This window comes from Diadema antillarum, unplaced genomic scaffold, assembly GCF_040938485.1.
Source record: "Diadema antillarum isolate AM-2024a unplaced genomic scaffold, OU_Dant_1.0 seq00000333_RagTag, whole genome shotgun sequence".
NCBI classification, from domain to species: domain Eukaryota; kingdom Metazoa; phylum Echinodermata; class Echinoidea; order Diadematoida; family Diadematidae; genus Diadema; species Diadema antillarum.
The window spans coordinates 518,705-531,794 of NW_027271349.1; the positions used below are offsets into that span (position 1 = coordinate 518,705).

The following is a 13,090-nucleotide window of genomic DNA, read 5'->3' on the forward strand; positions in this document are numbered from 1 at the left end:
TGTTATAACACTCTGGTAACTTGTCTGTAATATCTCTGGACATATTCACTTTCCAGTCTTCTTCCAGTACAAGATTTCATATAGTCATTTACATGAGAAAAGGCATTTTTGCAATTAGGAACATGTCTTGAATGTATAAGTATTGGAATTTGTTTAAAAAAGGAAAAGCAAAACAGGGAGGAACATAAAAGTAAAAAGAATGGTGATGGACAGTTGAAATGAGTCAAAAGACGATTACATACAGATAGAATGTGTTTCTGTTTCATTTAAACTCCTGCATCAATCACCACATGAGATGTGCAGTGCATCTTTTACTGACAATGTGATTCTTATGTTCTCAAAATCTGTGTGTCATTTCAGACAGGAAAATCTGTCAATTTGTGGACAACATGTCACACAATGGCAGCCACTGCACTGGGGAATTTGAATCACGAATGCTCACTTCAAGAATTATTCACTTCCTCCATTTAAAAAAAAAGGAAAATATAATAAAGAGCTAAGGAAAAATTCTGGACACTGCATGCAATGATTGTCATAGCCTGCCTGCCCAGGCAATTCTGTGTGATCACATCACAGGTAATTCCCCAAGCAGTTTGGAATGAACTCTAAATAGTGAAGTGAAAAGGTTAAACATCCGAAAGAATACAGAACCATTACAGATGCCAGTTTGGACATGAATTGTTTGCCAACAACTACTTGATCTCCCTTCTAAACTTCCTAAGTCCTTGTACCTCACAGCAGTAATCAAAGCAGGGACTTTTGTTTGTACTTTTTTTCTAGGGGTGGAGGTTTTTTGATATATTTCATTTGTTTACAAAAAAAAAATTGATTTGTATTGCTATTACTTAAAGCATGATAATGGTGAGTCTAAACACTACACCGACGATTTGAATAAGAGTCCCAACATAATTTCACTTTTCTGGCATAATGAAACTACACTTGACTTACCTCTTTCAGGAAGCAAGAGGAATGATATTACCCCTAACTATATTTTGTTACATTTTCATTGTATTTTCTTTGTATCATTCTTCATATGTGATGTCACAAACTGTGGTAGTCTTCTCATCCAGCGATGGTTGCACCAAAACGTTAAAATTCTAAACTTTTGAACACATTGTCTGATTTTTCTCAAACTTTCACTGATGTGTCCTAAAAATATTGCTGCATTCACTCATTTTACATGTTAAATTCGAGTCTCATTCTCCTTCAGATACCAACCTTGAATTTGAAATCATCCTTGAGGCCGCGGAATCGCATCTCCGAGAAGGCTTTTTGGAGGAATCCCCGAGGCTTGACGACGTAAACGCCTTGAATGATTCCAGGAAAGTAGCCCTGCTGTGGGAAACAAACAGCCATGGATTGTCTGGGTTCATAAAACGGTTAGGATGTTAGTCAGCCGGCAAGCAGGGTGGGACGGATGAGAGTTAGTTGCATTAGTTGCTCCATCAGCTCTAAAGCCACCTTGCAATACTCAAAATGAATGCTTATCTTGAACAACTACACTGCTGTTCTGTAAGAAAGCCTACCTTTCTTGATCATCTATCCAGTTTGCTAAAAGTGAGTAAACCTTCCCTAGAAAACAGATTATCTTTTCTTAAATTAACACAAAGTCTGCTCTTGTAACTTTCGAGTGTGCAACTGATCATGTACAAAAATCTCAGAGAGCAACACAACCAGATTGACAAGAAATGTGTTGAAATTACGACCTATATGAACAAAATGGCTGTGTTTATTGATGATCTCTTTTTCACCTCGAGGCAGATTACTGAAAGAGCATGAATATGGTCAGTTAATGACATGTCATGACAATGATAATAATAATAATAACGTACATATGAAACATGCTTTATGAGAGTTAAAAGTGCCCATAAGCCAATGAGAGACTTGTTGACACTTATTACCAATCAAGGCTTTGAAACATTAATAGATTAAGATGCAATTCCACACCATCTTCATGCTGACTTTGACAATTCAATGAACGTAGACATACAGAAATGATTTATGATTTTATCAAACGCAGATCTATGTAAAATAGGAAAGTAGTGGGTTTTCAGAATTCAAAATCATTTCTAATAGCCATGATAATGATACCAAAGACAAATGCAAATTAGGTAATATGATGATATCATCACATCACAATGTTTTCTACAAGTAGATGTGTTGCAGTTGCTAAAGTACAAATAAAACATGATTTTTGTGATTTTTATTTTGTGCACAAGCTAATGGGAGCTGTGGGATGATGGGATCTCAATCCCACAACTAATTTGTGTATGTTTGAGTGACTAATATTATTATTATTCGGTGAAACTCGAGAATTCCATACAATTTTCACTTCATACTAAATCATGAAGAATATTCTGCCATTCTGCTTGTCTGATATCACAATTATTACACACAACTAACTTTCAAAGAACAATGTACAGAATTCAAGAGGTACTCTTGATATAAATAAAATATATAACACCATATGATAGTATGAGATGCTGTGGAAAGAAGTTACGGTATGTATACAAGAAATAAGAGGGAAATCACCATAGGCATCGGTTAATATCCCGGTATATGTTACCAACAAGAAGTTTCAGCAGCAGTCAAATAAATATTCTATCATACATCACCACACAAACCATCTTAAAAATATTACAGCATGCAAGGTTGTTGGGCTTTTTTTCTTCTTCGGCATATTGACATTGAAAATGTGTGGTTGATGTCGGCATATTGAATTGAAAATGTGTGGTTGATGTCGGCATATTGACATTGAAAATGTGTGGTTGATCTACACCCTAGCACCTAGTTAAAACCTTGTTCTCACATTGGATGGACTGCTGTGATCAAAGGAAATACAATTAGGTTTCAACACGTGTGAATTTTGTTTTGGATATCATACACTCTAAATTTAGGTAATTTGAGGTTAGATAGGCGCTGGCTAATTATAGAAAGCACATTATTATTTACCCTTCCCATAAATTCCCAACCTCCTACCTATAAAGTGGTGTTTATTATCACACTATCTCACGGAGGCTACACAACAGGGTATTTCAAACCTACACATGAACAGCAAAGGTTAGTCTTATAAACATCATGATAAATGTGCTTGCATACACTAAATTCAAATCTAGAGTTGCAAGAATTCTAACCCACAACTTATACATATTACAACAGTACAATGTTGATTCTTGTTTGTTGTTGTTGTTGTTGCAGTAGTAGTATTTCTTTACATAACATCAACTAATAAAGAGAAAAGCCAGAACAGGGTAATTGGATGATATAAATACACTGTATGTATCCTTTTCACTCTAATCAATTTATAATGATAATGATAATATTTAAATAACATTTATATAAAAATTAGTAAGGGCATTTCTGAGCATACTGATGCAGAACTAAAAAATTGAATTAAAATACAGTACGGTATATGATTGATGAATATAATATATATATAGCATAATTTACCAGTGTAGATCTGAAAAAAAGGACTCAATTTCATGATCTCAGATCTGTGACCTTTACTGAACCTAAAAAATAATCAGTGATTCATCTATTATCATTAATCCTTATTATTACTATTTCTTCGACCAGGTAATGCATATAGGATACATATCATAAACATTTCATGTATAGTGTCATCAAATCACTCTATAGGTTCCTTGGAGTTCTCACTTAAAAACAAATAACTGTGGCACATTTACAGCTCTATTATCTTACCTCACCAGTTTTGTTAAGCTTTATGATTGTATCAATGTTCAGTCAACTCTACCCTTCAAAACATCATAAATCACAACCCTCATAACAAATCACTGCATGATATTACTGTCAGCCCTTTGATTTGAACTACATTATTTCTAAAACCTGACTTTCTTTCCCCTACCAAGAGATTATATTGTTCTTTTCAACAATAGTCCTCACCTCCCCTCTCCCAAAAACAAAACAGTTCCAGCAAGAACAAAGGTTCTAATAAAATGGCCACTGATGATGCCACTAACAGTTCCTCAGGAGCTTAGTTTAATGTTCAGGTCTCAAACTTGGCCTTCTTACCTCCATCAAACCACACGACTAAATATTCTGAATCCTGGAAAATTTCAGGGCAGCCTTGAGTGGGTCTAAAAATATGCACTTCCTTATAAAACCATCAACAGCAGACTCATATATGCGTCACCATGGCAACGCCTATCTGATGTTAGTTTATTCAGTCTCGGATGATGTCACTTTTATCCCTGATGGACAAAGTGGGTATGATAATGATCAATGCCTTGGCCAGAAATCAATGACTCAAACCCTTGAACTCAACTTCCTCTGTGAATTACGTGTCATGAGAATCACACGTGATAGAAATCAAGTAAGACAAGAAAGAATTGACAATGGCTTTCTTTCATCGTCAATTAATGAAATAAAGAGAGAATCATTATTCCCCTTTCCAATGTGGTGGAGAGTCAGTTACAGCAAACACACATGCAAGCTGCCAGGTGACACACTGACACACATGCACACACACACACACACACACACACACACACACACACACACACACACACACACACACACAAACAAACAAACAGATCAGGGCTCAACAATGGTGGTGGCCCCGTGGCAGGGGACCAGAAAAATTGATTTTGGACCACAAAACTTTCAAAAGGCATATTTTTTGGTGGCCTGATTGGGCAACTAACATTCAAAATACATTGCTACATTTCCTTTGATAATAGTACCACCACATTTCTCTTTTGCGTCACCACCATATCAAATTTAATGATTTTAGTGGCCCAGAGAAAAAAAGTTACTGTTGAGCCATGCAAATACATCAAAACCGATAGCAACATTAGCCCTGTTCAGTATTTCAATTTCGATGATTTAACAGATATTCCCCCTCCCATCTAGCCGACATAGTTGGCACCCTTACCATCCCTAAGGACTGCAGGAGATGCCTGACTGGCTAACCAACAAGTGTCCATCCATACACAAATTACCCAATTTCCTCAAAGTCCTGCCAAAATGAAACCTGACAGTTTAGTTTGTATGACTGTAGGTAAAAGAACAGGCCAGTCCTCCCACGAGAATAATTGTACAAGGTTTAAATTTGGATTCAGTTAAAATGACGCAGCTGGCCATTCCTGGGTATGGTTTGGTGACACAACATTTGCTCCTGTGACAATTGCTCTGGTCTTATTTTCTCCAAGGACTTAGGGTTAGGATTAGCGTTGTAATAGAGTTTTAGGTTTGGTTTGATGTGAGGATTAGGGTTAGTGTTATGTTTGTGGTTAGAATTTATGTTTTGTTTAGCGTGCAGATATTTCATGGGAGCAACTGTTGCAGGAGAAAATGTTATGGAACCGTATGGGCTATCACTAAAGTGTTTTCAGTTTCCACTGAGTTTACAATTAAGAAGGATTTACGTTCTGAACAGCCTGCGGAACCAATTTATCATATAATTACATTATCATTGATATAAAAGGATGGCATTTCTAAATTTTGTCTTTGAATGAAGATCCTTTCAATGAAAATTCTTTCATATATTTAATCTACTGTAAAATTAGAAAATAGAGACTTTTTCTTCTCCTTACATGACACATAGTAATGTTCTGAGATATACAAAGTATTCAAGGCCACACATGATCTAACTTACATTCAGGTAAAGATATGTAGTGAAATCTATATGCATTATCACTGTTAGTACATCTTCAGGAAGTAAAATCTGTGCAGGTAAAACAAGGGCTCAAATACAAGTATTGAAGCGTCAACGTGAATTCACTGCCTAGCACCAACCAATTCGATCACATGGACAATAATGATCACATTATAAATCATACTAGATTCCATTTGGACTTTGGTAGCACCAACAATTCTTACCATGTTTGCTCTTTTGATACAGTCAGCAGCACATCTTTATTGTGTGCAAATCACAAATTAATTTGCAGACAATAATGCGCTCAGTTTTGATGAATAAACACCGCAGATTCATGATTGCCTCATGAAAATTATTCAAAAACTGAATAACTTTAACCTGAAACTTGGTCAATGTTCTAAGACTCCTTGAGACAAAAAAATAAGGTCACAGGATCAATGCAGTAATTCTTTTTCAATGTCCCCTTGAGTCACTTCACTGTAGATGCTATCCCTTCAGTCCTACCCCCTCCTCTACCCCCTCCTCTACCTCCTCCCCCCCCCCCCCCCTTTGTCAATCCACCTGTTCAACTTTAAAGCCAGGGCTCAAAGAGTCAAAAGTACAAATAATCCATTGAGAAGAAAAGGGTATTAACTTCTTGACTTGACTTTGTACATAATCATATCCTGGTCCTTGACTAGAGAGAACCTCAGCTTTCCCTGAATATCAATAAAAGATTTGAATAGCCTAGATTCAGAGCTCAATGGGGTTTAAGATAATCTAAATTGCAAATAGAATATTCTCGATGCTATACTCTTCATTAAAAAAAAATTTATAAACTTTAGAAGTGTATAATATCACATCAAAAACTGTAAAATATAAAGAAAGTGTACAATACCAATCAAAAACTCTTTGTACCAAGCATGGTTGAGCTAGACATCAAGGCAAATATACCTCAAGGTGATTGTTTCATCATTTTGTGACGGAAAAAGATAGATTTAAAAGGCAAGCACAGTAGTATTATGGCAAGTATGAAAGCCCATATATCACCTGAGTGATATCTTCAAGAATGAAGTCATATTGGTACTCGTTTTATTTGGGTGCATGTGTGTATAAGCATACATGTATGTGTGATTGTGTGTGCATGTTTGTTTTTCTCCTTTTTTAATGATATCAATTCATTAATTATATTGTCAAGATTTTATGTGCATGCTGTGTTTCAAGGACTTAACTGATTGCATTTCATTGTAAACATTACTAGATGAATGTTATGCTATAATGTTATTTTGTTGTATAATCATATTCAAAGTAAATGATATATTAATAAAATCACTGATTACTGAAGATTACTGAGAAATAAAAACAGGGTATTTGAGATCAAGGCTAGGGGAGGTAAAGATTAACCCACTACTCCTCATGATGTAATGCACTACACACCTGGTTCCGGTAGGCTATGGGTTAAACCAAAGACATGCCTCGTCTAACCTTTCCCTCTCCCTGACACAAACACATACACATCACATGCATCACGATGAATCAATCAATCATCAAAATGGTTGCCAAAATTTCTTGATGACTCTGTGATCACATGCTAATAACAGCAATACTGGAGCTGACTCTGAGAAAGAGAGGCTTTTTACTCACAAGAGGTAAAAGGGAAAGAGAAAAAATCAGTCTAACTGAAACATATCACTCAAGCTTTATTCAATACTATCAAAATTGCATCATGCTATGTCTGGGAAGCTGCAGATACCACAATTAATCCATTGAGGATGGACTGATTTTGCTATAACACACATTTCCCATAGACACCAGCTCGAGTATTCTCAGGACTCGTCTTCAATGGATTAAATCATGAATTACGCTGCACACACTACACGAACTCACTCTTACAAAAATACAAGTTCTCATTTGATATTTATTATAGACTCCTCGCATGTACACGTGTATGGATGCATTTATCCATTAGATTTGTGACAGTAGGTAGTATAAATACAAAACATGTCCTCTTTCCTAATGTTATGCTCGTCAGAAGTGAATTTGGCACTTAATCAATGCACACTATTTTGCAACTGGTACTGAATATATAAATCTAATATCTTTCTGATTTTATGTTCTGAAAGTATCAAGCTAGTCTGGGTTAATCTGATTCAGATATCTCACAACTCTTCGAAAAGTAAACCTAAGAAAAAGGTGTTTGTATTTATTGGTTTAGGACACCAAATGTACTGAGTGCAAGTGGAATCTCGCCCAGAGAAGACCTCGTTCTACGAGGGCAGAGCACAATTTCCTCAGTGAATCATTCATCGCCCTCTCACATCATTCGCTTGCCAGTTTGCACCCCACAACAAAGCTTCCTCCGCGCACGATCCAGCCCCTTTAAAAATAGAGGCTTGCGAGCAGACTAGGCCAAAACAAGGATCAGAAGCACTGCCGATTTGAAAGCACTTAACTTCCAATTTCCGCTGCCCAACTGCCTGACTGAGGTTACACCTCCATGGAGCAGGAGAAACAGACACGCAGAGAGACAGAAGAGGAGAGAAAGGGGAGAGAGACAAGAGTCAGGGCAAAACAGAGGGATAAACAAAGAAAGATGAGAGAGAAAAGGAAAGGGAGAGATAAGGACAGACTAAAGAAGATATAAAAAGAACATAAGAGGATAGACAGAAAGAATCAGAGCAAAACAGAGGGACATACAAAAAAGATGGAGAAAGAAAAAATAAAGAGAAAGAGAGAGAAGAACAGAATAAAAACACAAGAAGAGCAGAGGAAAGATAGAAAGAAAGACAATAAAAAGGCAAAATAGAGGAATATACAAATAAAGATGGAAAGAAAAGAAAAGGAAGAGAGAGAAGATGGACAGAAAAAAAAAGAACAGAAGAGACAGAGTCAGAGCATAAAAGAGGGACATACACATACATGGATTAACAGAAAAAAGAGAGAAAACAGAAGAAACAGGAAGATAACGAGAATGAGAGATATGGACAGAAGAAACAAAACAAAGGGACATAAGAGGATAGACGGAAGGAGAGATACAGGGATAGAAAAAGAGGAGAGAGAGAGGGAGAGATGTACAGATTAATAAAACAAAACATTGAGACACAGGACTATAGACATAAAGAAGAACAGAGAGATGGGATAGGTTAAGGATGAGATATAGAAAATAATAGAAAGCAGAATGGAGGGATATAGGAAGATAGAAATATAAAGATTGAGTCAGCAAGATAGAAAGAAAAGAGGGATAGATGGGGTAGTGAGAGAAAAAAAAAAGTTCATATTCTCATAATCAATAATATACTTTCATACACACATGAAAACATACTCATAAACAAACAGACAAACACACACATATAAGGACAGAGGGAGAGAAAAGAAAGGAGAGGCAGAAAAAGACAGAGAGAGAGAGAGAGAGAGAAGAGGGAGAGAGAGAAGAGAGGGAGAGAGAGAGAGAGAAGAGAGAGAGAAAGGGGAGAGAAGTACATCCTCCCATAATTTTCTCCTCCCCACAGAGCACCCCAGTGACTCATCCAGACACATCATTCACTGCAGCTAACTATTCACTCACTCCCATTTATCATCCCCTATGCTGCCAATAGAGGGCTCTCTTTTTTCTTCCCAGCAACACTTATTAAATGTAGTCTACCCATCAGTTTAACTGAATGTCTTCATTCACCATGCCTGATAAGATAAGCCATATGCTATTATCCAAAAAAAAAATGTTCACATCAAATGTTAAGTCTTGATACTTTCTTTTCCACTTTTGGAGGTGGTGGTGGGGATGGGGGTGGGGGTTATATGGGGGAGGCCTCAGGTCATGTGATCACATGCAGTAACTCACTGACCTTTTGAAGCTTTAACTCATATCATTAGTGCCAGAAGGAATTATAAAATGGGTTCAAGAATGTAGCCAATAGGAAGCGCTGAAATGAGACACACCTCCTTCCTTTACTTCAGTACAATTGCACTGCCTGTAATCCTATGGTAGATTGCCGATCGTCTGTGCGCGCGGCGGCTCCTTTGATGAATTGCATGCATACGCGCTGTCAATCCTGTAAACAACTTCTAGTTCGGGCTGCCGGCCGGCCGGCCTGTCTTCCCTTGTGCATAACATGTGTGGCGTACGTACGTATACTCTACTATATACGTACACTTTGTACAGTACAGTAGACTAAGCGTTATGTGGCCGGACGCGTACATGGAGTCACTTTAAAGAGCAAATCCAACGATTTCAGGTACAACATGTGGAGCAAACTAAAGCATTGCCTTGAAAAAAAAATCATGTGAATTTGTCTACTTATGAAAGATCTATGGAAAAAAAACCAAGTGAAATAAACACTTACATCCCTCCCTGTAATCTTAACTTCACTCACTTTCACGTAAATATCAAGGTATCTTGCTTCATAGCATCATATACATAGCAACGTATAACCTGAACCCTGATAGCACTCATGGAAACATTTTGCCACAAGAGGGCTCACTATCAGTTTGTCTGTCTGTATAGATTGATGACCACACAGTGAGGAATGCATCCCTAACTTCATATCTACAGCTGATGACAATGCCTCACATCTTCCTATCTTTGACTTCTACCCAATTTAGATTGACAAAAATAGCTAGTCTAACCTATACTCCAAAAGAAGTATTTTTATATCACAAACACACAAATCCTGTACATCTCACATTTCTTTAAATCATCCATATTTCTTGGTGTTTATAATCCTTGGGTATATAATACTACTCTCAAGATTCTGGTGGTAACAAAGATATGCCGTCAGAATATTCATCTACCTGCAGAATTTAGATCATCTTGTGTACTGTCTATCTAATATTTTGTAAGAAAATGATTAAATGGTGAAACATATGTAATATTTGAAAAAAAAAATCTTGCCAATATGTGAAAGTTTATCATCGATATAGCCAAAATAACATGAATACAGTTTAGGTAAATACCATAAAATAAGAGTGGTGAAATACAGAGTAAGGTGCTTAAAAAAAAGAACAAAGAAAGCAATGAAAACTCTCACATTATTTTTTATGTAAATGTGATGAAAGAATTACATATGACAAGGTAAAAGCATATGGTGTAACAGGTGGCAAATAAACACACAAACACACACACTTACATAGGCAAAACCCTAAAAGTAATCATGCACCATTTAAAGCAAGCTTTCTACACAAAGCAAGGTTTGGACTGGTATGTGTTACTCTTATCATATTCCGTCCTTCTCACATATTTACCACCACACTGAAATTTTTTATTTTGGCATTTCATTGAAATTATCCAAAAGACACAAACTAAGCAAAATGTTTTTCCCCATGCATTTCAATGATAAGCATGTTTGTGTGTGTGTGTGTGTGTGTGTGTGTGTGTGTGTGTGTGTGTGTGTAATCATGATTGTATGAATGTGTACATATATTTTTCGTAGCAAATTTGGCAATTTTTACAGAATTACTGACAAGCATGCAATACTGACTCAAGTTGATAATGCACTGCTTCCTTCAAGTACATTTCCATTCATGTCTCATATAATTGGTAGCTCAGAGTTGCATAAGTTACGACAATTGCTTTAAAAGCACCAAAACATCATCATTCTACTGCCCTCAACTGTTTGTTTACAAAGACATGTTCTCAACAGGTAAAACATTGTGGAACTAGAAAAGCACCCGGAGGGCACAGACCTCCGCTAAGCCAGCAACTCATTTCCACCCTTACACGCATGCAATCTATTTCCCCAAACAGAAGCCTTTTGTTTACATCATGGCATGGCGCCTTGCAGAATTGCCCGAGCAGAGCACACGCTTTAGTGCACATGAAAAATTTCCAGTATGCATAGCTTGAACCCCAAGTTCTCTGACCTTATATCCAAAAGATGAAAAATCCAAGAAAATCCAAAAAAAGTCCTGGTCACTACCAAAATTGAATGAGGTGTTACTTGTGTCAATATCGACTTTTCATGCAAGTTTCATTTCAATCCGCACACAACTTTTTGAGTTATTTTGCAAACAGACAAACCAACGCCGATAATGATCACTTAACCTCCTCCTTCCTTAGCGGAGGTAAATATCTTGCCCATGAGAGAATGTGACAAAAGATCCACAATCACATAGTCTTGTTTATCCACCCTGACTGGTATTTGACAAGCCCATGAGATGTATGTAATAGGGTATTTTGTGAGCATATCTTTAGGTAGAGTAGGGCAAGTTAATTTGTTACGTGTATAATTTACTTCTCCACCTATGCATCTATTATCAAAATGGTAAATTTATAGTATGAAGCCAGAGTGTCCTCTACAAATGGAGTGATATAATAATTTAAAAGATTTGAAGCATTATGTGAATGCATGAATCACAAATTAAAGTGAAATGTATGAGGTTAGTTGTTATCCAGAAATCAGGCACTGCACAAAACCACGCAACAGACTTGAGAATTCACACCTTATTCCCACACAGTGATAATACATGGATTTATGTTCATTTCACAAGTATAAATAAATTATATATGAAACTGTATAAAGGATAAATAGTGATTATTGGATATGGCAATGAAAAAAAGAAAATAATATTTCAAAGCGCTTACATAGTAGTCCTTCATGTCGATAGAATCAGGGAAGATATGCCAGCGATACAGAGAAAAAAAGAGGGGGGAAATTTCATCGCACAAGACAAGCCAAAAGCAATAGCATGCGGGGTGGCATAACAAATCTTGCAAAATCAAATGTGCATCAGAGTTTAACACAGAAATGAACTTTGATACCAAGACATGTAACATCAATCACTTTGACAAAACAGTACAACTTCTCAAGTCACTGCTTATCTTTTAAAAGAAATCTTCTTAGGGGAATTAAACAAGGCAACATCATGCTACAGCTTCTAAATGTAGGTGACAAAAATGCAGTAGTAACCAAAGACTGAACACAATCACACAATTTGTAAATCTGGGTTGCACAATCAAAGATAAGCAAACTCTATATCAAACTGATTTATAAAACATTTGTCAAATTAATTTTTTTTTAATGTAATGCAATAATACATTTAAGATGTAAGGAAGAAAGGCATTTTATATCCACAGAATACAGAAGTTCATAATTTTGAGGATAATATTTACAGGCAATTTTCTAAGACCTAAAAGGCTAAAACTGCATGGCATTTACACAGAATATTTCAAATGTGACTGAGACATGCACAAACTTATAACATGATTTACTTGACATTATAATCACAGAGGGCGTATTCTCTGGCTCAGCACTAAATACATACCGCTATTCTGATTAAGGTGTTCTTCACATCTCCCCATGTACTGGACGATCGGTTGACCACTATCACAAACCCCCTGTCAAATTCAAGCCGGCTATGGAAAGAAAATATTTCAGAGGGAAAAATCTGTTACATGAGACATCATATTGAATCCTATATGACATGGTATGACATGCCCAAAACAAATATCATGGCTAGTCTTGGATACAGACACAACCAAACAAAGTAGTAAAATAATAC

General features: G+C 36.5%; 1 protein-coding gene across 3 annotated transcripts in view; it reads right to left on the reverse strand.

Moving 5' to 3' along the window:
* LOC139730771 (guanine nucleotide exchange factor DBS-like) overlaps window positions 1–13,090 on the reverse strand; it is a 187,805-nt gene that overhangs the window by 85,128 nt on the left and 89,587 nt on the right. For all 3 annotated transcript variants that reach the window (XR_011710939.1, XR_011710940.1, XM_071641633.1), the window contains exons 4-5: window positions 12,854–12,944; window positions 1,219–1,335 (exon numbers count right to left, since the gene is read on the reverse strand). Coding sequence is in view for 1 of the 3 variants with exons in the window: in XM_071641633.1 (XP_071497734.1) it covers window positions 1,219–1,335; window positions 12,854–12,944 (208 nt within the window). In the remaining 2 variants the exon portion in view is untranslated. The remainder of the gene's footprint in view (window positions 1–1,218; window positions 1,336–12,853; window positions 12,945–13,090) is intronic.